The following is a 27,863-nucleotide window of genomic DNA, read 5'->3' as shown; positions in this document are numbered from 1 at the left end:
CTCTAAAGCAAATACTTTGATAATCTAAACAGAAGGACAGAGTTTAAAGCTAGAAGCTCCACTAATACTGAATTACCTCTGTATTTCACAGTCTAGTAGTTTAGTTTAACAGTGCTAAATGAAGGCAGAACTGTGACACAGGTAAAACTGTAGTGGGAGGGAGAAGTGTGAATGAAAATTAGCTAAAACCCTTCACTTTTGATACGTACTAGCTAAATCTACAGAAAAAGGGACAGCAATTTTTATTTAAAAGATCAACATTATCTACCTGGTATTACACGTTTTTCTGATGTCTTCTTAGAATATTTAATATCATAATTCTCTTCAAATACAGATATTAGTTCTTGAACAGCATCTTCAATGTGCATGCTTTTGTGGTTCAATAACTCAGCACATTCTTTAGTATAAGTCTGTTAAATAAAAAAAATGAATTATCTTAGTATCACTAATTATCTTATTATTGTTCCTCTTCATGGAGAGCCAAAACATTTCCCTGAATATTGCATTCTTCAGACTTATACTATGAATGAAATCAATGAAACAGCAACCTTTTAAAAAGAAAATTGAGAAACTCCAAATCTTTATTCAAAATTATAAAAATCTTCTGTTATATTATCACTCTATTTTTCATAATGCTTTTTTAAAAATTCCATTTTTGAAGTGCAATGGTATTTTTAAGGGCCAGAAGAAAATCCTGAATATTGAAAGGAGGTCACAGTTTGAATCTGAAATTACCCAAATACTCTTTCAACTGTCCTTAACAATTTTATTTACTTGCACTAATTTACTAAACTAAAGATATTTTTAGCCTCATTTGGAAACAAGAAAACTTTCAAATTCTCAAATATGCTTGTTGAAAAGTATGGCTTTTTACCTTCTCCTTTAGAAAAACAGTTTGGAAAAAATAGGAGGAAAAAAGGCTCCATATGTCCAAGTATCTTCATACACAAAAAAAATAAAAAATATCTCATCTAATTGTGAAGCAGTTAGTTAAATAAAAATTACCTATGAAATACTACATCTTAAATATCTCAAATACCTAAGAACCAATTTATCTTCATATAAAATATTTTGGTTAAAATATTTTATTAAAAAAAATTCTATATTTCTACAGTGAGAAGGATTCTTTTCTAGTTTTATATTAATTTACTAAGGCACTGTTTCTAACATGCTCAAGAATTCAAGTTCAAAGATATAAAGTGGCACATACCTCATTGCAGGTCAACATATTCTCAACTTTGATAGGACCATCCACTGGTAAGACAAATAAAAGGGTATTTGATATTTCTTTTAATATTAAATCAATACGCACTTCACTTAAATCATTAACCTAAAGAGAGAAAAACGTATCAATACCATACATTTATCTTCATAGCATAATGTACTCTATAAATAGAGTTCTAACAGGTATACAATATTTTGCAGAAAAATAAAAATTGTATATCTCTACCCAGTGAAAATGCAAGAACCTTGCATAGTAGAAAATCCTCTAGGAAAGTGAATCAGCAGAAAAAAAAAAAAAAAACACTGGGGTAAAAGCACCAACACAAAAGACCTCAAGATGAGAGAAGCAGAGAAAAAAGGAAGCACAACAATGTCTCATGAGTTATGGTAACTTAGGGAATATTTACAAAGGCTAAATATAGTCTGCTTTTCCTGTGAATTATGCTCTCTCTCTCTCTATTATCTACAGAGGGAATTTAGGGAGACAAAATTTAGCCTTTGTTAACATGTCTGCAATGGAGCAATCTGGAACATGAACAAGTGAAAGAACAGATGTAAGTCTGGACATTATATGGTTATTATTGCCACAGAAAACAAGAACTCAGTTGCTAAGAGCGTACGTATTTAAATCCTGCATGGTGTGATAACACAATTCTAAAAAGATTACTAGTGTGCACAATTTCATTTCAGACAGTCCTTTAAAAACAAAATCTTGTAATTCTTAAGTATCTGCCAGTTCCAGGTTTGACAACTGAGATATATGAGTCCTTGAGAAAGTGAAATATTTTGAAGAATTTAGTGTTTCCACCTACTTCTTCACAGATTTCTGGTTATCAGCACCATATTTTTAAATTCATTATATAAGTGAAATTAATTCACAGACAGTATAAGCCAAGACTACTCCTGCACCATAACAGCAATTTTTGAATGAGCTTCTCTTGACAGCTCTTTGAGCTGATCAGCCTTGGAGATTAGATGAATGAGTGACAACAAAAAGAATTATCTCCTATGCCCCAAGAACCTCATCCGAAAGTGGTCCCAAGACTAAGAGTAGCTTCTTTAAACTTGTTTTTCTTCTGTCCTCAAAGTTTAGGAATTGATGGAAAGGAAAAGAACTCTTGCTTCATGATCCTTGCTGTTTTTACAGCAGTTTTAGGCAGACAGGAAGTAAGTCGGACCACAGATCATTTCAGATATGCAGGATACACTGCTGCTAGATTAAATGAAACAGAATAACAAAACAAGCTACATTAATAGAAGATGATTAGATTCTTACTCATGATCTTACAGGCCACAAGTCTAGTTGCAAGTCAAGGGTGGGGGGTCTGCTGTCAGTTGCTTGATGAGTTAAGTCTTCAGTCCTCCTTTTACTCAACATAGCTTTTCACTGGGGTTTTGATTCTAAATTACAGCATTCTTAGCATTCAGTCAACTATAGCAAAGCGGCTTTGTCATGGCAGAATACAAATAAAACTAATTTCTGTCCAGTTTTTAACTTTTACCTAAAATACTATGCATCTGTGATATCCCATCTTGTTTGTCACAATATCATTCATGCTTCTGTTTTACATCACTTTTTCCCTATTTGTTTACAGTATCTCATTCACAGTAATCAAGAATCTAACCAAGTTTACATCTTTTTGTATTGATATGGGAGGGGTAAGAAAGTCAGAAATGTACACGACCTACATATTTAAGGAAAAGAGAATGTATCTACAAAAGACATGGTGATTTTGGATATACTCAGGCTCAGAGAACTTAATTTCTTAGATAGCCAATCTTTTTTTCAGCTTTGGGTTTGAGCAGCAAACAGAGCACTTGATCATAATTATGCTTTTCTGCTATACAGAAAAGAAAGTGGATATGCCCACCAATGACTAACAATCTCCTACCACAGGAGACACAATTTATGGTATTGGTAGGTGAGATCATAGCCACACAGCTCAACTGTCAAGCCAGAAGGATGATCTGACTATCAAGGTAAAGTCTTAAGAAAAAGAACCAATACGGGTTCTCAAGCACGTTAATGGAATCAAAAGAATTCAGAAATTATGCAGCAAACACCAAGAGAGGAAAAAACTACAGGCTCAGCATGCAGAGAACTGTGAGGGAAAAGCATGGTCCTCTTCATTATTTTGTGGACTGCACAAAGAGGAGACAGTTTCACAGCATGCTTGCTATGAATGCAGTTAATGCTAAAAAGTTCTCCACAGGACAGTGTTTACATGGCAGTATCTTCTGTGCAACTGCACTCATGGGCAAGCAATGAAAGAGAAGCAGAGGTTGACTCTGAAAACCAGAGTGATTATCACAGAATCTGAGGACAACAAGTGGAAATACATTCTACTGCAAGAACAGAAGCAAAGATTCAACATTTGAGGATAATAATGGGAGAGAATCATGGAGTATACCATTTGTCAAAAAAAGAACATACTTAATAAAGCAAACAAACTTTGTATATATTTCAAGTTGTACAAATGTAAGTACAGATTAATTTCCAATATGAAGAGCAGTGTACTGGAAATAATGTCTCTAAACTGTCATTTCATTTATACAGTGATCAAGTGCATACCTTTTTCAAAAACTGTTTAAATATATACAGAACTTGATCAGCTTCTTGAAAGAAACTTTCCAGTGTCACAGATGACCAAGTCAACATGGTAAGTCCTTGCCTCAACACAGCTTCCATCTAAGCATAAAAATATAATTTCATAGATTAAAGAAAAGAAACCATTTAAAACAAATGCTATTATTATTAGAATCATTAACATCACTGAAGAAAGAAAGTTGTGTCCAAGTTTTGAAATTTATGCAATATTGGGTAAGGGGAGGGTAGTGCATACTACAGCCTCTGTCCACAACTGTCAAGTGTGCAATGCTCAGCAAAGATCTTCCCTTTCCTGTTCTCCTGGATAGTGTCTTTTAGTGGTTCCCACTTCCTAAAATTAAAATCAAGTCCAGTATTGATCTTACCATTTGTCCTCTAACATATATCTTGACCACCCTCAACAGCATAATTACTTTTCCAACCTCATGTATCCATCTAAAGATATTTTTCATGTCTCTTTTTGAATCACACTGATCATCTTGGCTGCAGTGACCACGAAATGGTGGAATTCAGCATCCTCAGGGCAGCGAGGAGGGCGCACAGCAAGCTCACTACCCTGGACTTCAGGAGAGCAGACTTTGGCCTCTTCAGAGATCTGCTTGGCAGAATACCATGGGACAAAGCCCTGGCAGGAAGAGGGGCCCAAGACAGCTGGCTAATATTCAAGAGTCACCTCCTCCAAGCTCAGGACCAATGCATCCCAACAAAGAGGAAGTCAAGCAAAAACACCAAGAGGCCCCCATGGATGAACAAGGAGCTCCTGGGCAAAGTCAAACAAAAAAAGGAAGCCTACAGAGGCTGGAAGCAAGGGCAGGTAGCCTGGGAGGAATACAGAGAAACTGTCCGAACAGCCAGGGATCAGGTTAGGAAAGCCAAAGCCCTGACGGAAATCAGTCTAGGCAGGGATGTCAAGGACAACAACAAAAGCTTCTTTAGGTATGTTAGTGAGAAAAGGAGGACGAGGAAAAATGTGGGTCCCCTCCGGAATGAAACCGGTGACCAGGTTACCCAGGATATGGAGAAGGCTGAGGTGCTCAATGACTTCTTTGCCTCAGTCTTCACTGGCAAACGCTTGAGCCACACTGCCCAGGTCACAGAAGGCAGGGACTGGGAGAATGCAGAACTGCCCGCTGTAAGATAAGATCAGGTTTGACAATATCTAAGGAACCTGAAGGTGCACAAGTCCATGGGACTTGATGAGGTGCATCCGCGGGTCTTGAGGGAACTGGTGGATGAAATGGCCAGGCCACTCTCCATCACATTTGAGAAGTCCTGGCAGTCTGAAGAAGTTCCCGCCAACTGGAAGAGGGGAAACATTTTTAAGAAGGGTAAAAAGGAAAATCCAGGGAACTACAGGCTAGTCAGTCTCAACTCTGTGCCTGGCAAGATTATGGAGCAGACCCTCCCGGAGACTACGCTCAGGCACATGGAAAATAAGGAGGTGATTGGTGACAGCCAACATGGCTTCACTAAGGGCAAATCGTGCCTGACAAATTTGGTGGCCTTCTGTGATGAGGTTACAGAGTGGTGGATAAGGGAAGGGCAACTGACATGATCTGCCTGGACTTGTGCAAGGCATTTGACACTGTCCTTCACAACATCCTTGTCTCTAAATTGGAGAGACATGGATTCGATGGATGGACCACTCGGTGGATAAGGAATTGGCTGGATGGTTGCACTCAAAGAGTTGTGGTCAATGGCTCAATGTCCAAGTGGAGAACAGTGACAAGTGGTGTTCCTCAGGGGTCAGTACTGGGACCGGCACCGTTTAACATCTTTGTTGGCAACATGGACAGTGGGATCGAGTGCACCCTCAGCAAGTTTGCCGACGACACCAAGCTGTGTGGTGTGGTCAACACGCTGGAGGGAAGGGATGCCATACAGAGGGACCTTGACAGGCTGGAGAGGTGGGCCCGTGCGAACCGCATCAAGTTCAACAAGGCCAAGTGCAAGGTCCTGCACGTGGGTCGGCGCAATCCCAAGCACAACTATAGGCTGGGCGAGGAATGGATTGAAAGCAGCCCTGAGGAGAAGGACTTGGGGGTATTGATTGATGAGGAGCTCAACATGAGCCGGCAGTGTGCGCTTGCAGCCTAGAAAGCCAACCGTGTCCTGGGCTGCATCAAAAGAGATGTGACCAGCAGGTTGAGGGAGGTGATCCTGCCCCTCTACTCTGCTCTTGTGAGACCCCACCTGGAGTACTGCATCCAGCTCTGGGGGCCCCAGTACAGGAGAGACATGGAGCTGTTGGAGCGAGTCCAGAGGAGGGCCATGAAGCACCTCTCCTATGAGGACAGGCTGAGAGAGTTGGGATTGTTCAGCCTGGAGAAAAGAAGGCTCTGGGGAGATCTAATTGCAGCTTTCCAGTACCTGAAGGGGCCTACAGGAAAGACGGTGAGGGACTGTTTTATCAGGGAGTGTAGTGACAGGACAAGGGGTAATGGGTTTAAGCTGAAGGAGGGTCGATTTAGATGAGATGTTAGAAAGAAATTCTTTACTGTGAGAGTGGTGAGGCACTGGAACAGGTTGCCCAGAGAGGTTGTGGATGCCCCATCCCTGGAAGTGTTTAAGACCAGGTTGGATGAGGCTTTGGGCAACGTGGTCTAGTGGCGGGTGTCCCTGCCTGTGGCAGGGGGGTTGGAACTAGATGATCTTTAAGGTCCCTTCCAACCCAAACCATTCTATGATCCTATGATCTCCAAGTTTAGTTATAGTCTTGATGCTATTTTAAAAAGTCCTCTCTTCTCTACTATTTCCCTTACTGAATTCTTGGTTCCCCATGGTCTGTTTTGTCTGGCTTTGTCACCTTCAAGATGTTCAGCATGTAGCTGAAATCAGCTCGTTTCCCCTGTCACTGTATGATCTACACCAAGGTCCTTCCTTCATTGCAGATTCTGTACCTTCAAAGGAGATGGGACTCTGAGGAAAAGGAAACCTTATACTACTGCCAGGCTAGGAAACTCAACTTTTCCAGACTCTCTCACAGAGGTCCCCTGAAATTTTTGCCTAGCACTCCAAAACTTCTCACTGATTTCCCAGTGTAGAGCCATCACAATTTTATGTTTTGCCATCCCCATCATCCTTAAAGTGACAGAAATATAATTTTGCTTAATTGCTGAGAAAATTTGAACTGATCCCACTCATATTTAATTTTAAATAGCCACCTATCATATCTGCTCTTTCATCTTGACATTTACCAAGTCTCTGCTTGGGCTTCACCCACTGTCTTCATCCTAATGCTTCTTTTTGCTATGTCTATATCACAGATAAAACAATCGGTTCAGCTCAAATAGACATACAGCTATTTGCAAATACAGCCATTACTATCACCTTAATATATATATTTTTGGGGAATGTATTTAACTTCACAATGATGAGATGGCACTGTTACAGGTAACTAACATAGCCAATCTAGAAACAGTTTAGGGGTCTACATGAGTTGCTGTCAAATTATGGCACCAACGTAGCCATAGGTCAGATTTGCTCACTCCATCTTTGGATTTGTGTTTTCCTCTCTTCTTCCTATACACCAAGGACTTCTCTCCCTTCTTCAAAAAAGATTTTCATCTTCTGTTGTTTGTACCATGCTCATCCTTCTATTTTGCCAGTTGTTTCCTCTAAAATACAGAGGTGTATGATTCCCTCTACGATATAATCATGTTTACAGTAGTATCACTGAAGTGAAGACTACCATCACTTCATCTCTCTGTCTTTTAAGACCAAGGACAAGTTTTTTGTTTCTCACACCTCAGTACTTGGTAACTATGCAGTTACACAAACTTATGTAAACTCTGCAACCTAAGAGTTCTAAGAGTGCCTTAGAATAACCACATACATACACTTACAAGTGTCTGGCAAAACAAAATGGCTTGTAGGGTAGACATTTTGCATCTCTAAAAACTGTACCTTTAGTGTAGTATATAACCTTTCTACATCACTGAAGAGACTGACTCAATTCACAAGGGTAATAATTCTCTCCAAGCAAATACAATGATAATGACACTTAGTAGCTCAGCTAAATGAAAAGCACAACTTCCCATGAAAACCTCTAAAACTTAAATAAGTGACAATTTACTTCCATGTCAAAGCCAGAGATTTGTGTAGATAAATAGACCCACAAAGTCCATATTTTACATCTCATAGGCACTAAGATTATTCTACTGTAATACACATTATTTGAGCACTGTATGGGGGATGCAAAGAGCAAATTTTTGGTCTTAAAGGTTTTACTAAAAATTCATTAAGTTCACAACATGCAGATCCATCTAAATATTTTAAAATTATAAACTATCAATAAGTCATTCTAACTTCTGAAGTATACTGAAGTACATTTAGCAATACCAACCTTTTTCATTTTTGGTGCCATTAGATTTACAAAAATCATTGGTGTTTCTTGACACAAATCTTCATAACATTGGAGAAGACCCTGTTAATTATTAGAAAGGGTAGTATCAAGAAAAATATTTTAAGAGCTTTCTTTACTGAAGCAAATAACCTGTTATACATCAAATCATTAGAGAAAAACCAGGGAAGACAGTACAAGACTATGTTTGAAAACAAGTGTAGAATTTTACAGACATTACATACCTACATATATAATTTCTGGAATGTAATGAATCTGTATCATACCACACAAGGAAGAATGAAAGCAGTGTTCATGTAACACATTCCTAGTCTTTATGCACAAAGCCAAAGTACGATCTTTCTCTAGAGCTAACAAGAGCTTGAGCTTTAGTGACTGTAACTTGACTCTTGAAATACCTCCTTGAAACTGCACAACATATACTTCAGATAATTAAAGTCACATATAAACTCAGTTTTAAAATATCCTCTTGTCTTATGCCTTACACATACACACACATCTTGTACGGTACACATCATTGCCAAGATATAAGCTTCTCTAAATACTACAATAGCAAATACTACAAGTAGCATAAATTCTGACTTCTCTGGCAGGTAACCTGTAAAATTCTTGATGTTTTTGTGGCTCACCATATCTTCCAATCCAGAAGAATTCCAATCTTTGCTTCTCAAAAATTCTGTAAAACTGAATTTTACTGATTTTCTGAGAGTGAAGGCATTTTGGATAGCATTAATTATTTCATCACCAGAATATATTTAACATGACACAGAGTAGGAGATATATGTATGCTTGTATTTAAGTATATACTATCCCACAAAGCAGCTAGTAGAAGTTTTTCAAATGAGATCCTCTATGTCCACCTGTGCATTCCACAAATTTACCTTAAATTACCTCATACCCAGCTTTAATCTTTATTTAACAATAGAAAAATCTCTATGGTTAATCAGATTTTCTTTTTTATTTTTTAAGCAGCAGTCACGATCATTTTTAAGTTTACCTCTAAACGCAACTTGTTTGACTTCACGTCACTTTCTACTTTTACTATCTTTTTTCCTTGCTCTGGTACCTCCAGTCCCAACTTGATCATACATTTGGTGTCTCGGATAATCTCTGGAATTTGGGGATCAAAATTAACCAGGAACTTCCCAGTTATAGGATGACATGCAAATATTGTGGCTTGTAAGGCTGCAAAGACATTTTGATATCAGTTCCTAAGATGAAAAATTGTTTCTGTTATATAGATTATTATGGAACACAGATTTCTAATATTACTATATAGTGATTAAATATGTATGGCTACTTGTGAAATAGCTTCACGTTTTCAGTTAAAGAAAATATACAACTGACTTCTTTCACCATAGTAGCTTTCTGCCATATATAACCTTTTTCTTCATAAGCTAAACAAGCATCAGATCCAGTCTTATTTGTGGCATATTTTTTCTTAGTTCAACTTAGAAAATTATGAAATTCATTTTCTAAGGACCAGGGGACACAACACTTTCATGAGATGCTAAGTATCTTACAGGAATTTGTTAACCCACAGGATGAATGCTTACATAGCAATACTGCAAAAATCCAAAACAAAATAAAAGCCCAAATAGCAACACAAACCCCTGTGTTGACTGTGTGATTACAAGATTTTATTCTTACAGATCTACTCCTAGTTTTGAAGCTCAGAGAGTCTACAATTTACGTGAAAAATCTACTTTAAAATGTTATTTTTAAAATTTTGACTCTCATTTAATCTTAAAATTATAAAGCTTGATTATCAAGCATTTTTTTCTAGGCATAAAATACTTGTCCTGAGAGAGACTAGGATAATACAACTGTACAAATTATTATAATGGCAAGAAAATAGGAAGAATATTAAATGGTGTATATAAAGAATTTGAATACAAAAATGAAAAACTGTGTGCCTTAAATTTGTTAAACTACTGTTTCCAGTCATCTGCCAGTGCACTAAATCTGCAATCCTCTGCATCAAAATCAAGTTTCAAGGTGAGGGACAAAGACTTGTATTATTTGGCCTCCATATTGGATTATAATTAATTTGCATATTTTAAGGATAAATGAGGCTTAAAAAGTTATCTGATTTAACTTACCATTCAAGAATGGTTTTTTAAAAAGAGTCAATTACATATTTAATTACTTACGATATTGTAATTGTGACATTTCCTTCATCCATGCATTATGATAGACTACCTCGAATTCCACCAATACATAGGCAATTTTGTTGTACAATCGAATAACAGCTTTACCTTCTGGACTTGCCAAAATATTTGACTTTTTCTATTGAAACACAGTACATTCTAATTAAAACCATATCAAAAGAAAACCATACCATTTGTTTTTTCTCAATTTATTGACTATACATTACATAAGAACTCTGTAAGTATAATCTGTAATATTAACTTAAAAACTGTATAAAGTATTTATGATTCAAATTCATAGGGTGATAAAGTCAGTAAGAACTTGTAAGTAATAAATACTAAATATTTAACATATGTAAGAGCAATTACTTTATTATATTGTGATAAACACCTGTAATTCCCAATGAAGTGGATATTCAGTTCTACTAAAAATTGAACAGTAACTAAGAATTGATTAAAAAAAAAATCTCCTTTTTTAATCAGTAATGATATTTATGTCTGTTTTCTTTGGAACAGATTTAGGTGATCATTAGTCCCATCTGAGAAAAACAAGAAAGTGAAAACCTCTCTCACATAGAAGTTAACATGGAAGGAGACCCTAGATACTTTGTAGGAGAATCACTCAAACATTTCAAGAAATGTTATAATGGATCCCAGTACAGCAAGATTCTGACTATTCCAATGAAGGAAGGAAATCCAATACCAAGAAATTCCTAAGGGCCATAAATGTCAAAGCTTATGTGGCTAGTACCAACCTGTATGTTTAGTGGTACAGAAAATGTAGAACTGAGAAGTTCAGTAATGGAATTCCCTGTTTCCAGACTAGTTCAGAGATCATCTAGAGTGAAACTGGTGACGAGATTCTCAGTTACAGTACTGCAGCTATTGTGTAGGTGCTTAAAATAAATGTTTTTTTTCAGTGGTACCAGAACATACACACCAGACAATTTCAGGATGTCAGTCCATATTTATGCCTTAAGCTATTCCTAGCAGCTGCTTGGCAGAGAGATGTGATTCTCCATAGAGAACCCTATGGGGCTAGAGGAACAAAAGAGGTGGGTACTCAGTTAAAACACAGGACATGAGTCCTATGTACAAGCCCTGGGCTGCTCCATTACAAAAAGAAGAAAAACACCACTGACCGCAATGGTGAAATATTTCTTTGGGCGATAAGAAGAAAGATGTATTAAAAATTCAGTGCATGTTTCCAGCTTGGGGTGCTAGTTCAGTGGTAAGTCAAGAAAACACTATATTGTGGATCTACAACAGTGGTTATTGCAGAGTATATTTTTTTAACTAATCACATACAAAAAATCAAGTTGTCTAGCGTATGAGAAGTGACATCATCATAGCCATAAACATTATGGTCACTCTACTGAAGTAAGACAGTTCACTGTTACACAGAACAACTAATTTTCCCTCACACCGGCTTACATGGAAGTAGTTGATTGGTTCATTTATTCTCCTGAATAGCTGTCTCACCCACAGTATCTTTCCTGCAACAGGTGGCATGTTTCGAGCCAGAGGAGGGTCATCTTTCTGAATTTGGTAAAGCTACGACAAGAACAGTATCATTGAACACATGGATTAAATAAAGTCTGTTGAAATGTTAAATGGTTTTTGCTCTGGTACCACAATTTCTCCCTCCTCCCAAACAGATTAAATTTGTTTGGAGTCACACAATGGTTCATTGAGGGAAACATGTATTGCTTTCCCCCACTTGCTGCTCTTCCGAGATGCACACACTGATACCACTGTTGGCATGTCTCCTATCTTCATGATCTCATGCTGTTCTTAGCTGTGCTTACTCATGACAGAGCCCCAAGTACACCAAAAAGCATTTCAAACCTAGGAGCTGAGCAGCCAGTAGTCAAGGCCAAGCCTGACCAGTGCAGCTGTGTAACTTTGGAGCCATCCACCTGCTGTGAAAGCAAGCTGTGCAAGGAAGTGCAGTGAGAACCTTGGTTGTGGCTTTTCCTCCTTTGCTTGGGAACTGCCCTCAGGAAAAACCTAAGCTATATTGTTAACTGAGAAGTTTTACCTGAATAGAAATGTGAACATTGTTCTTCAGACATATATACTTGACTAATAGCTAACATTTCAGGAGTTGGGCTCGACGATTCTTGTGGGTCCCTTCGATCTCATAATAATCTATTATATGCTCTTTTCTACTAACTTCTCATCACTATGCATGTAGACAATCCTGGGTATACAGCCCATGCTGAGGAAATGAAGGGCCCCTACTCACTGAATAGCTGCATTATCGTCAAGAAAAATTTGGCCTAAAATTATCACATACCAAATTTGCATTGACAAATTATTCAAGCACTTTAGAACCACTATTGCAGTGGAAGCAATTCTTTATTAGAAATAAGTTGCTTGGCAAAGATAAAAAGCAATCCAATAATATCTAATAAACAGTTAGAACTAGCCAGTATATTGGCAACATATTCTTGAACAGAAGGAGGAGGAATATTTGTATTCACTTAACTTTAGGCATGCAAACTCATCCTGTGATAACACAAACAGCTGTACTGCTTAAGCAGACACTGCTCTTCACTTCCCGGCCTGTCTTCTTACCCCATACTGTCTCCTGCACAGTGCCAACAAAAGAAATCCAAGCTCCATGGTGAGCTTAAGAGAGGAACTGACCTGGATGAAACCCCCTAAGAAAACGTATCTATTTTTTTTTTTTTGGATGGGAAAAATCAGCCAGGGGTGGGCTCCGTGATTTCTTAAGCAGGCAGTGCTGCTGAAAATATGTTCATCAAATTAAGCCACTAATTAGGGGTTCAGGAAGTGCTATATATGGTGAGTAGACAGGGAAAGGACACTGTAAAGATCCGTTCAAAGCAGCTATGCTAGACTACATTTTTAAGTCACTGTTTGGAGGAATCATTTTCTAGTAAGTGCAGAGTTTACAGATAGTTGGCTCCTCATGTAAACATGTGTTATTCATCTGACAAGATGCAAACATCTCTCAAAAAAAATATTTGCATTGGTCTGGTTCTCCAGATTCAGTTTATATTCATTGAAGAAAAATGGCCATTTCAAGGGAATTATTTAAATCTTGAAGTTAACATGTAAAGTAGATCAGATTAATTGAGTCTAGAACACTTATTTCTTTCTTGAGTAGAAAGGGAGTATTGATGTCTAGTTCTGATGCAATGTTTATTTCGCAGACATATGAGGTCAGGTTAGATGAATTCCTCTCTAAACATTTAGAGTCAAGTGATGTGAACAGTCCCCAGAAGTTAATTCTCATTTATGCTACAGTTATGGTACACTACACACATCATGGAAAATTACTTTATAATGAAAATAAATGCAATTCACCTACATTTTATATCTATTTTATACTGTCACAGCAGTAGATAATAGCCATGTATAAATGCAAATTAACTGTAGAGGCCTCATGTAATAAAAAACCAAAAGGTACATGCAAGTGATGTACACAGCCAGTAAAGAACATACTTTTTTTCTTTAACTGACGAAGGAATAACAGAAAAGATTTTGGTTTAAAGAGTAAAATTGTGATGACACATTTGCCTGCAAGAGCATGTATATCATATTTGCCTACACACTCAGGTCTGTTTTCTGTAACAGGAAAATAGAAATATGATAAACTGAGCATTGACAGTCAGTTAGTGAAATAGGCAGAATAAATACAAATTATTCATATTATAATATTTGCTCTTATTTTAACATGATGTTTAAAATTTAATGCAAAGAAATACCTTTTTAGTAGCTTCAAGTTCTGCTACATAATGTTGAAGAATACTACCAACTGTACGCACTGTTTCTTCTTGAAGGCATGGCATTCTCAGATTTTCAAACCTGTATTAAAAATGAGTACCCAAACTGTTATTTCTAAAACACAAATAGTTTTACTTATTCATTTTTTTTTGGGTACATGAATGTTACATAAAATGAAATGAGCACAAATCCAGGAAATGCTTCTGGATCTGGGAAATTTTTTTTGCTTTGAGCAAGTTTAAGCAAGTTGAAAAGTTCTGCCCTGTTGGGTTTTTCAAAGTTTTTCTTTCAGTATCCCCTTGCATATATATGAAATAAACCGTAATGAAATTAAGAAATAGGAGAATATATTGATTCCCATAAGCTAAAATACATCTTTTATGAGGATTACATGGTTCAGAACACCAATAATGAAAAAAATCTTGATTAGGCCCTTTGTTCTAAAATTCACTGTGTTATCTAAATTGTGCTAATCAGTAATTTGAAGTTACTTTAAAATATTTTAAAACATAATTGCCAATACCTTTGAAGTAACTGAAGTGCATGCTGTGAAGACAAAATTCTCCCAAAACAGGAACGCATAAATGTCTGTATCTGTATCTAAAGAATATATAATTTAGTATAGTTTTTCTATCCATGTAATAGTATTTTGACATCTGATAATTTCTTAACGTAGTAGTATTTGAAATTGTTACTGCTTAAAGCACCAAATAAAGCAGCCTTCACTGGCCTATGCTTAATACAATCAATAGTTAGTGTCAGTCAAGTAATCTCTTAAAATGGCAATTTTAGCAAAGAATCAAATCATGTATTGAAAAGTTGCAACTTTGTTCTGCCCAAAAATCTACCATGTGTCTCCAGGCTAGTAAACCCATCCATGTAGATCATTCTCTCAGGTTTCATAATTTTTGTCATTTGGGCTGCAGAGCGACTAATCTTCAGTGAGGACTGTATGATATATTTTACACCTTCCTTTGGAACGAGGACAAAGAATGGAAAAAGCCTCCCTCCAGACAAACACAAACTCTATGCTCTTTGGAAGACAAACATTGTAACCTATTCACAGTCCAAAGTCTCACTGACATTCAGGGAGATACTGAGGAAGTAGTGATGAGATTCTTCACCAAGTAAGTTAGAGGTAGCAATACTTCACTTACCTCTAAATCTTCAGTTTTTGCCATGAAGTTCACAAAATCCACATCAAATTCTGTTTTTTGTGGATCGAGGATGTCATATTGTTTCTTTTGAACACTTTGGTAGATATTTTTGAATTTTACTGCCAAATTATCTATCCCTTCGATAGTAGACAGATTCAGAGCACAAAAAGTTTGTACTACAGTTATCATCTCTGTAATCTGAAATATAAATATCATACTCATGCTCATAACAAATTATTTGCTACATCCTCTGTAAACTACAACCTGAGTAAAATAAAATAAACAGCCACTTCTCTAACTACAGCATTCAGAAATGTGCTGCTTCTGAGCTTCTAAGTCAAGTATCTTCACCAGAGCATGATTAATTCCATTTTTAACATTAGTTCTCACCACAACCCAATACAAAGTAAAATCATATTTGTTTTTCTTGGTCCTAAAGGGTTTCTTTTTTATATTTAACTGTTAAGATTCAATAGGGAAATACGGAAAAAGAGTTAATACATGACATACGTATAGTGATAATAGAAAGATTTCACAGGATAACAATACCCAACCATACAAATTAGTATATATACTGCATGATAAGGAAAAACAAAGACTCACAGAATTCCTACCCTGTGACAACTGCCCCATTATCCTCTTATCCCTTATCTGACCTTATTCTGCACCTAGGAGCACCTATTATCTTTTCCACAAAAGCTCTGTGAATGCTAGTTTAAAATCCTTTCATCAGGTTAGCAAACTAAATGCTAAGTCCACATCAAGCAGCAGAATCATCTGAAGAACTGTGTATGGCAGTACCAGTTTTAATGCCTTAAGATATCATTCATAGAGGCAAAGATGTGTTTTTTCACATAATTTTAAACCTCCTAAAATGATGCAAGTCTAGATCAATTAGGTTATTTCTCTCCACACTAACAAAGATAAATTGCCAAATTCAGAAGGACATTATGAGGTAATTGCCTGAAGTATTGGAATTACTTACTCTGTGGAAGTGCCTAATTTCTCTCAATAAAGAGTTACAAACTCCTTCACAGGATGATTAAAAGCATGTATGTTGACAAGTGTCCACCTTGTAAACTGTTCTTTGGAGAAGCCCTTCTTCTCTACCAATAATAACAGCACACAGTATACTCACTTTTTCTAATCTCCTACAAAAAGCTTCAGATTTTCCAAAAATGTACATTTCTGATACTTCAAATGTCTTTTCTCCCAGAGTTTTCAAGATCTCTTGCTTTGTTTCATGAAAGCATTTCTGATATTCTTTCAATAGAAACATGCAGTCCTAAAAAGTGAAGGAATAAATAACCATACTCATTATGCTATGCTCATGGGTGAGAGACTGGAGAACTCAAACCTACTGTCATTCCAAAGTGGTTAATTATCACTGAATCTAGTTTCAGTCAACAGGCAGTAATGACTCACATAGAGTGGTTTTCTTTCAGCATGTGTAGCAAACATTTGCAACATATGAACATATGACACCACACTACAGTGAAAGACTGAACACTGGGAAAAGAGTCACCAAAAAAAGAACAGGAAAAATTTAGCTCTTGTTAAAGCAGGGTGGTTTAGAGGCCAGTGAAGAGCAGGTGATGACTCCTGCTCCAAAGGAGATACTAATATACAAGAAAAGCCTTTATCTTATTTAAGAATGGCCAGACTGTTCTCCGGATAAGGATGGAATTTGGCGTAACAGGGTAGTCCATTTGGACCTCTCAGGGGACTCAAAGGAAATTGGTTATACAAATTAATGTATGTTGCCAAGTCTGAGTTAAAGTGAGACTGAAGAATAATCCATCTTTCTCAGTCCATTATTTACTTAAAATACTAAGACCTTATCAGATGTAAAAATAATGACTGGTGAGTAATATAAGGTATATAATCACTGGAATACAAAATCTTCTGTCAGTTCTTGGAAATCAGAAAGCAGATTTTATCACAATATACTGGCAATCACCAGACTGAATATATATATTTATATATAACAATTGGCTATGAATTACAGGAAATGAAAAAAGGTCCTCATTGAAAGGAATGTTCAGATCTTAAAGAATATATAGATACTGGAATGAAGACTGATCACCATGATTAGAAACTGGGTTTATATTTCTCTCATGGAATACTGAGGGCTTGCCAGCTGTAGAACAGTCACAAGATGACCTCAATGAAACAGATGAATTATTAGAATCATGTCATCCTGTCAGGTCAGGAGAGATACATTCAATACATTTTCTTCTGTACCTCTGGACCTAATTTTTAAAGGGCTATGAAATTCTTTGTCTTTCTAGGTAAGACAGGAAGTCAGTAGTTGTGGTCTGATAAAGGAGAAGGTGGAAATGAAGTCAGCATTGGCAACCAGTAACCCCACAGCTGGTTATATTTTGCCATGGCATATTGCACATGCTTAATTTGTTTTTAATATGTCACCATCAGCTGAAGAAGACGACTCCTCTCTTAGCACTGAATTTTCACTGTGTGCCAAGGAAATCTGGTATTGGAAGGAGCTACCGTAACAAAGTGGAGGTCTATTCAAATACTAGGTTCCCCACGGTAGAGGAAGATGGTACCACATCAGATACCCTCAAGAGAGAAGAATGTGGATTTTGCAGGATGACAAAATTCCTTGGTCACACATATGGTGAAGATGGCAATTCCAAGGTCAGTGACGGACCACCCTGATATAGATGAAGCCAGTCTCATTTCAACAAATGCCAGTGGGCTAAGAAACAGGAAAACACACAATGCATCATGAAATGAAACAGTAAAGAGGTGTGAAGTACTTGATACATATTGAGACGGATGTTCTTCTGCATATCAATAGGTAATCAATGGATTTGATAGATAAATAATAAAAGACAAACCTTAATTTTTCCAATGACTGTTGATGTCTCCTGCTCCCAGACACAATACAAGCCACCATCTGTAATATATGCTCTACATGTCGTGACCATTTGATTTGTAACCTAGCACAGACAAATGAAAACAAGTAGCTCTCAAGCTTATAAAGAAATTTGCCTGTTTTGCAAAAATCTAACAAAATTCTCATATGCATGTATTACTACTATCAGAGTTCAGATAAATTTCACCCATGGGAATAATAGCAACTAAATAATATATGTAATACACATGACAAGCGCCCTATAAAAAGTTTTAAAAACACTCCCAGAACTGTGTTTAAGTCCCAAGAAGTATTTGTAAGTACTACAAATCCAACGATACACATGCATAAACACTGAATGTCACCAACCATAACTCAAGAACAAATAGGTGTTATTTAACTCTAACTATTCTACACCTACTCTGTAATCTTTACACTTTGTAGTGCGTGCATCCTTATTTAAAAGCTGCCATTAAAGAATTTTCTATCCTAGCAGTATGTCTTTCCATTGGTGTCCCATGGATATGAAAAGGAGAGAACATTTTCTACTACTCAACCACAAAAATCCAAAGTTTGTAACGACAGCAAGAGAGAGAGAGGAGTACAGGAGTGAATGCAGATACAGAAAACACATCTCAGAGAACAGCTACAGGTGATAATCTTTTTCATCTATTAAATAACATGAATAATTCAAAACAGTTCTCCTGACACATGGGAGTACTGTAAGCAGGTCTTAAGAATCCCTAACTGAATAAAGACTGAAAACTGCCACGCCAAAGACAGCCTCACACTAATACAATGACTGGAGAAGTTGTAAATAGGACCTCCGGTGTCATCTCTGATGATCTTTCAATGTAAACAAACAGTACGGGGCCCTAGAGTAACATAGAGCTTTTTCCTTGATATTTCTTAGCACAACTTCATGTAAACAATTTGTTATTAGCTTCTGTAGTGAAATGCTCAATCCCTTAAACCATTAAACAACAGATACTAGCAGGTGTCAATACACAAATATATAAAAAACAATTACATATCAGGCAATATAAACATTGCTGCATAATCCATACCTAACATTTGAGGTATGGAAAACAGCCCCAGCCATGGATAAATACAGCCTCAAAACCCCACATATTTCTTAATATCCTACTTCAAATTGAACTGTAATGAAAAAACTACAGTAAAACCTGGGGTGACCACAAAAAAAAAAAAATTAAAAAAATGTGGTGCAATAGGAGTCCACTATGAATTTCCCCTATATGCTTACTGGAGGTGTGTGTTTTAGTTAAGAAGGATTTCTTTGTTCTAAAACCATTACACAAACCATCTTTTCCACAAAAGACACTGGTATAATTACCTAGCTGGTCTTCACTTTCTGTTTAAGGTGGCAAAGTTTATGACCTGAGATTCAATTAACTTTTCAAGTATGACTTGCATCTGAAAGCAGGAATTTTTTGTCTTTTGTACCTTTTGGAGGAATAACCTACTCAGACCTGGTGGCCATCTGCTTAATTAGGTCTTCAAGGCTGATAATAACAGAATTCACTGTGGATTCAGTGATTTAGGAAACAACTGAACAGATCAATTCAGATCAGGAGATTAATCAAGAAGATAAGGAAAAAAATAATTTTGTTGAAACATGAATAACAAAGTTCATTCCAGAAGACAAGTTTCTAATTCAAGGTCAATCTTCTCCTGATCACATTATTTAATACCATTTTTTAACAAATGTCCTCTTGATTTAAACAAAAAGCAGGGTTTCTTTTTCCTGAAAAATCATGTAGTTTTTATAATTAATAGTATACTTAATATATTTACCTTTATAAACAATGATGTCATTCTCTCTGAGGTATTGTAGTATCTTGAAACACTGTGAATCATTCGTATAGCATTTATCAAGTTTGGTATTCCATGTGTCATTGATACCTTAAAGCAGAGTTGTGAAAAAAATTTTACTTTCTATTCTTAGCAACTATATTTCTATTCTATTGACAATTTCTACATTGTATTTTTCCCTGAATCACATGAAACTATCTTCAAAATGCCATGGCATCTTAGCAGAAGATTTCTTGTTAACAACAAAAAAACCAAAACAAAACACCCAAAAAAAACCCAACCACACCCAAAAAACCCCAAACCAAAACAAGCTAATAATGCTCAACAAATTTTTAAACCTCAATTAATAAAAACAATAAAACACTCTTAGATGATTTGGTGAGAAATCAGATTAAAGATATTATTACAAATATTTTAAATATGCTATTTTGATGATCAACATTTGAATCAAAAAGTAAAGGTTGTATTTTTTGGCACAAAAGGAGTATTCTTTTGGCAGCTGACAGTGGTTGTCCGATTAATGCTTTTGTTTTCCTCTAATTACAGCTGTTAAATATACTCCACGCAATTACATTGTGATAACAATCATTACATAAGATGTTTCATTCAGACATTTCACAAACTCATTAAATAATTGTCACAATGTTAATTTCATTAATAAGTGCCTAATTTATTCAATCATCATATGAAACATCTAAATCTTTCACACATTTCATGAAATCAGTGTTCATATAATTAAAATCAAGCTGTGGTATTACAAGCATGCTGTAATCCAATCACTTCCAAAGTATTTTGTGAAAAAAAAAAAAAAAAGGTAAAAAAATTGTAGTTTATTAACATTATCAGGGACTTAAGAGTTGCAATTCAGAATATCAAGAAAAAGTAATTTTGACTGTTACCCCTCAACAGAGAAGCCAAGCTCCTGGAATTAACCTTGGGCTGCAAACTCAAAGTAAATACACTAATACTGTGGATAGACATAGCAGACATTTGCATTTTTCAGAAGAGTGTGAAAGAAAGTCTATATGGTATAAAAACAACCCTTGGTGTCCACATGTTGTTCATCACCACAGTCACCACTCCCAAAATGGAATCAGGAGATTCTGAGTCCACTGGCTTTCTTTTTCAATCCTTGATAAAAAAAAGAAAACCCTGAATATTGAACGGTAGATTTTTCTCTGATTCAAAGTCCCGAGTTAAATTCTCAGTCTAAATTTTCATAGGGTAACCCACTTCAGCTACAAATGTGGGTTACGTGTGGTATTACATACACTAAATGCACTTATGCATACTTACATACACTAAATACACTTATGCACACACTAAGTATCGTATTAAATCTGCATGTACTCCATTCCTGATCCACTAATGTTAAAAATACATCTGGAACAATGTTCCAAGAGATGAAAAAGAAATTGAAGTGTATCCAAATTGCTCCAGATTAAACAAAGAATTTTAGTTAACTATCCCATACTAGTAAAATTTTTAACTCTTTAATGGATTTCCACCCACAAATGTCTGTCTTGAAGATAAAACGAATTTTATCTTAACTTCTATGAAGCAGCTCGTCATTATGGCCTGGTACCTGGCACCCTCTAGTGATACTTAGAAGAGCTGAAAATAAACGGCTGCTCAGTGACACCGTTTATCATACATCTCTTCTACTATTCCATGCAGTGTCAGCTCTATGCCATGTATTATCACAGTCTTTTTGCTTCCCCTCAGTTAAAACTTTGAAGTAGGATCCTAAGCTGCCAGAAATTCAAAAGAAATGCAACACTTTCTGACAAAGGACAGGAGGCAGGTAGGACCAAGGAGGACTAAAAAGCAAAGCACAACAAGCAATTTTTCCCAGTGAATTTCTTCCTTCCATCCTGTTCTGCAACAATAATTAGAAACATATACCTGCTATAATAATTAATAGTTAATAAACTCTAATAACTGATACCTTGAACTAGGGCTGACTAGTGTACATGAATGACCAATTATTTAAATTCTGATTAGCTGATACTTCTGCAAAGAGAAGCAGCTAATGCTGCTTTTAATATCAAAATATTATTTTACCCATTCAGGACCTCAGTAGCTTTCATTATTCTCTATATAACTGAAATTTTGGTTACAGCTGTGCGATTATTCATTGACACATATGGAATTTTGAATGAAAGACATTTTGAGATTCTTGTACTATAAAATACATACCTGTTTTAGCTCATTTAAAAAATAATATTGGCATCAGGACCGACTTACTAGGCAATCATGTGCACTTATGTTTAGTGATAAAATACATATTTTAAAATAATTTTTGTATGTAATATATAATAAACTAATGCTTTAACATTTAGCTTGACAGGCATTTAGAAAAAAAAGTAGAAAAATTAGAAAAATAGAACAGTAAATTAGAAAAAAATATTTTAAGCAAACACAAAGAAGATTTCTTTTGCTCTGGGCATTCTACGTAAATACCTAAACTATGCTTAAAGAATGATGAAAGGCATACTTACAATATCATAGTTATAGAGTGGCTGACAAACTTTGTCAAGTGTGCATAAGTATTTCACATTATCTTTCGATTCATTTGCTGCATCTGTGATTCTGGCATCTAACTCTTGCCACATCTAGAGAGAGCACAGTACCATAAAAAACCCTTCATACATAGCGAACTATATCTTTAACTTGCACTGATTTGTCAGAAGAAAACCATGGTAAAATATTTTCTAAAAGACATTGTCAAAGCAGGCAATAAAAGTTATTTTCATTTATGGTAATTTTTGTCTGTATCTCTAAAAATGCCTTATTCTTTCTCACACCAGCACCATACCTAAATTTCCCTCTCCTAATTCTCCTGAGGAAGTCTCTCTCAGATGCAATGACACAAAATAAATATCCCAAGCTTTGTCTACTATAGCAAAAAGCAACATAAAAAGAAAAAAATAATTACCCTTAGTAGTTTAGAATGTCCAACATTCAGAACATTAATGACAGCTTTGCAGTTTGGTCCTTTGATCTGCTCAATAATAAAATTAAATTTAGCAGACACATATTTCCAGTGCTCTAGTTCAGTCAGTGGACCCGAATCATCAGCTTCTTTCCTCATCTGCTTACTTTCAATCAGAACCTGCAACCAATTTGAAGAAAAAAAAAAAAAAAAAAAAGAGAAGAAAAAAACCCCACCCAAATGTCTACTGTAGAGAATAGGCAAATCATTATAAAGAGAAGCAACACACTGAGGGTACTTACTTAAAAAGGAACAAGCTTGCAGCTATTGACACATGAAAATGGTTCTGATTTGGAAAAGCATCCTAAGTCTGAATTGCACTTAATCATATTCTTAAACTGAAATGAAGGCACCTAATATATATGCTCAACTGCTGTCAAACTGGATGAATCTCAAGATAAATTTATATTTTTTCTTAATCAGAATCTATGGATTGAAATGCACCAATTGTAACTTCATTTGTAAAAAAACTTGAAGAACTATTTTAATAAAAACATTAAATATCAAAGTCATAAATGCACTCATGTGGATAAATGCACAGTCAGCTCCTTTTACATGTCTTTTACATTTTTATTCTCATGACCTAAACCCACTTAACATAGTATGCCCTTACAAGTAGAGCATGTCCCAGTCTACACAAATTCTCTATTTTGACAAAGAGTTCAGTGCTTTATCACAGAAGTCTCAGATACTAATTTCTTGGATAACTGAGACCTTACTGTGTAAGATTTACACAGGATCAAAAATTCCCTACTGGGCCTGGTCAAAGATCTTTTTAAGAGTAGTATCTCATACCACAACTGGCAGCAGAAACTTAATAGGTATACCTAACTGTATATATAGTCCTTGCCAATGTTATTACTCCTGCATCCTTCTGTCCTCTCCCCTTCTTACTATTTGTGCATTAGCTGTTTAGAAACTCTTATTCTTGCTAGACTGTAAGTTTCTAGGGATAAAAACTAGCAACTTTATTTCACTTGTGCATAGAAGTGAAGCACTTGGCCTTACTCAGGCAGTGATAAAGCTGAAGCCTTCAATTAACTTTAGGCAAGTCTCACAGAACCATAGAATGGTTTGAGTTGGAAGGGACCTCAAAGATCATCTAGTTCCAACCACCCTGACATAGGCAGGGACACCCGCCACCAGACCAGGTTGCCCAAAGCCCCATCCAGCCTGGCCTTGAACACTTCCAGGGAGGGGGCATCCACAACCTCTCTGGGCAACCTGTTCCAGTACCTCACCACTCTCACAGTGAAGAGTTTCTTCCTAGTATCTAAATCTCCCTTCCTTCAGCTTAAGGCCATTACCCCTTGTTCTATTACTCCATGCCCTTGTAAACAGTCACTCTCCAGCTTTCCTGTAGGCCCCCTTTAGGTACTTGAAGGCTGCTAGAAGGTCTCCCCAGAGCCTTCTCTTCTCCAGACTGAGCACCACCAACTTGCTCCATATTCATGCTGAATTGATGTTAAATTGTCGTTAAAACAACAACTTACCCGTTCAATTTGTCTATACCATATCATAAGTACTTCCTCTAGCTGGTGAACCATGTCAGGATTATCAGCTGCTGCAGATACTTTCTCAAAGGACTGGAGTTTAGAAAAATTAATGTAATCTATTTTTTTCAACTCAACAGTTCCTTCAATACTCATTATAGCCCCTGAAAAAAAAAAAAAGCAATTACAATACAGCACCGATTAAGACTCTAATTGTTTCAATATAATAGCCATTTTATTGCACTCGCATAAATCACAAAATTCTTATTTTAAATCCAGTGTTCCTCCTTAAAAGTAACATATCATTAGAGAATTTTCTTAAGGAAATAATCTACCCATGTATTTATTATGCAAGTAATTGATAATTTTATTTTTCCTTGCAGAACGGGAAAAGTTCCTTGCCTATGTGCTACTGCCTTTAAACAGAAATTCTTAAGCAGAATTCCTCTACCTTGATTGTTTCCTAAATGCAATGCTTACCTTCTAAAAAGGAAAGGTATCTGTTGATTGTTTCCACAAAATTCTGTTTGTCTTTTGTATCTTGTTTGGTCTGACTTAAAGCACCCCACTTATTTGTTGAGAGGATAGCAGGAAGAAAAATCTTTTCTATCATATTCCTAACACCACGTAAGAGTCCTTCAGTGGCATCCAAAACACCAAAGAATATATCCTGCATTGTAACAGAATGACTGTTAGTAATGCAGTAGCTCAAACTGGAAACAGTATTATAAAAATAGTGCGTTTTTTTTTTTTTTTTTAATAAAGGCACTCCAATTTGCCAATGAAAACTTTAATTTAAGGAGATAAAATCTTTACAAAATACTGATACCTACAATGTGACCATAAGATACTGTTCTGAATAAAAGAGGGGAGTCTATAATGATTTAATAGTTTTAAAAGGCTGCCAGGTTATATTTTTGTAATTTCACTTATGTCCCTATCGTACAGAAAGTCTGGAAATTTTTAAATAGTACATAACAATTACAAATATTCTAAATGTCTCGATCTACAATTAAGTACTAAGTAGTGAAATGCAAGTAGCAAAAATGTTCTGAAAGTCCATATCTGAAATTATGTTAGAAGCAATTATCTGACTGAATGTATACTACTTTGGATCAGATGAAATTTTTGTCTACTCTCCAAGACAAAACTTTACAAGTTCTCACTATTTTTAATATTACAATATATCAAGTGTCCTTCTAATCAGCAAATATTAACATACTTCATGTAACATAAATTTCCTTTTCTCATCACTTCGGTAAGGAATTTGATGCAAAATTAATTTTTATGACCTATATTGAGACTCTTAATAAAGACAGATCTTGTATCTTATCTCTAATAGTGCTTTTCCCCCTTCACCTTCTCAGCTCTCAAAAGGAATAAAACATTTTAAATATATAATATAATTTATATAAATTAATAATGGATTTTCTGTCTGAAGAATTTGAAGTCATATTAATTGGAAGATACACATACAGAAGTGATTCTTATCAATTTACTGCCCCTTGAGCACTGCTCGAGTATTAAGATGTGTAGCTATAAATGAGAATGAAGCCCACATTTACCTAATCTGTCTTACATAGTTGTAAAGCAGAAAAACTCATGCTACATAATTTACATAGGATAAATGTGTATTTCACACATTCAAAGACACATGAAAGAGAAAGGTACAAGTAAACTTTTCCTCTCCTGGTATTTGCAAGAAAGAAAGTCTTTTCAGTAAGTCCATCCAGTTTAGAGATTTCAGTCACACCTAAAATGTAATTAGTGCCCTTAACCTCTTTAAAACCAGCAAGGAGAATGAGAAATTAATTTAAATGCTGACTTCTTTCACAAGAGTCCTGTAAGACACTGAATTCACAAGATATCCTGAGTATCTGCTTAAGTAATACAGCTATTTATTGCCTACCCAAAAAGGAGAGCAAAGAGCATGATACAGCTTAACATGCAAAAAATGCAGTTACCAGTAACTTATGTGACAATAATGAAACAAATAATCAAACAAAAATAGCTACTTTAAAAGTTTTTAGATTTTAAATTATATGAGAAAATACCTCATGCATAGTTTTTGCACTTATAGAGCTGTTATTCTTACAACGAAGAAAAAATACGCATAGTCCTACAAATCTGTCCGGTGTATTGTCCACATACAATCGCATTATTTTACTTCCTTTTACAACTCCTGGAATTGTCCGACCACATTCTGAAAAGAATTTCATAGGCGTCACTATTTTCTAAAATAATAGGATCCATGGCTGTAACTAACCACACAATTAAAAATCTGCACCAAACACATATGTCTTACAAAGCAATTCTGGCTCATTGTACTACACTGAAAAGGGAATTTGTTCAGGCCCATCATTCTGGGTTAATTTGCTGGTGACTGAGGTACTTTGTTTATTCACATTCACCCTGTCAAACAGGCCTCATGCCTAAGTGAGAAAATAGAGAATATGAGATACCCTCAGGCCCTCTATGGATATAATCCCATGCAATTTGATCATTTCATATAAATATGTAATGGAACAGCAAGTTCAGTGCTTAGAGAATCATTAGGATTTTAGACATTAAATTCTAATCCTCTAATGACCATGTGAAAACTTTACAAATTCAAATATTTATAATAAATGAAAATTCAGACAGGTTTTATAAAAGTACTTTCTAATGAACTGGAGGCATAACTCCTGTAAGAAAAAGTTGCAACCACTTTAAGATTTCAGACAAATTTATCTTTTTATAGCCTTCCTTCCCAGGACGGCCGAAATTCACTTAAGTTTTTCAAAACAATTTGACTTAAAGCAAGCATTTAAAATATGAATTCTCAGTCCTTATAGCAAAGGACTGCAAAGTTATGAACAAGTAAAACCAGATTTTGTTCAGGGAAACATTAAACAACATTAACAGTAGAAGGCACAATTGCATCTGCCTGTATTAATATTGCTAAAAATTTACCTATTTCTGGTGCTTCTCCTTCTTGATAGAAAATTTTCAATGTTTTACTTCCTCCCTTGGCAAAAAAAGAATCAAAGGCTTCCAACTGTCAAATCAAAAAGTAAATACTTGTTATTCAAAACAATTTTATGTGCTTTAAAACATGCAAAAATAATTTGACCGTGCCACTGTTTAAAGTTTTGGTGGCATGTAATGTTCATCCTCAAATATCACAAGGAGTTACAAAACACCACAGATATATCAACTATTGCCTTCAAGTACTGAACCAGCACACAGGTGGCTTAGCTCCTGATAACTGTGTATCAAAGGTTTGTGGTCTTGTCCAGCAATGCAGAGATACTAGAGGATGTTCTGTCACTCACAGAGATCTGTAAGTCTAAAGTATCAACTGGAAGTAATTGGCCATAAGAGACTTAGAAACATACATGGCAGATTCACATGACTTGGCATA

The 27,863-nt window shown here is 35.8% G+C and overlaps 1 protein-coding gene across 1 annotated transcript in view; it reads right to left on the bottom strand.

Annotated features, from left to right (window-relative positions):
- DNAH8 (dynein axonemal heavy chain 8) overlaps window positions 1-26,638 on the bottom strand; it is a 144,945-nt gene extending 118,307 nt beyond the window's left edge. The window contains 18 exon segments of the mRNA XM_075750088.1: window positions 281-410; window positions 1,211-1,330; window positions 3,797-3,913; window positions 8,178-8,258; window positions 9,193-9,380; window positions 10,349-10,484; window positions 11,780-11,899; window positions 14,083-14,182; window positions 14,625-14,701; window positions 15,259-15,456; window positions 16,397-16,543; window positions 18,123-18,224; window positions 19,955-20,062; window positions 22,474-22,587; window positions 22,911-23,087; window positions 24,461-24,624; window positions 24,941-25,130; window positions 26,515-26,638. Of these exon segments, the coding sequence (XP_075606203.1) occupies window positions 281-410; window positions 1,211-1,330; window positions 3,797-3,913; window positions 8,178-8,258; window positions 9,193-9,380; window positions 10,349-10,484; window positions 11,780-11,899; window positions 14,083-14,182; window positions 14,625-14,701; window positions 15,259-15,456; window positions 16,397-16,543; window positions 18,123-18,224; window positions 19,955-20,062; window positions 22,474-22,587; window positions 22,911-23,087; window positions 24,461-24,624; window positions 24,941-25,130; window positions 26,515-26,619 (2,374 nt within the window). The 5' untranslated portion in view covers window positions 26,620-26,638.
- Between the last annotated feature and the right edge of the window lie 1,225 nt (window positions 26,639-27,863).

This window comes from Balearica regulorum, chromosome 3 (genome assembly GCF_011004875.1).
Source record: "Balearica regulorum gibbericeps isolate bBalReg1 chromosome 3, bBalReg1.pri, whole genome shotgun sequence".
NCBI lineage: Eukaryota > Metazoa > Chordata > Aves > Gruiformes > Gruidae > Balearica > Balearica regulorum.
This window is presented reverse-complemented; position numbering and strand designations above follow the sequence as displayed.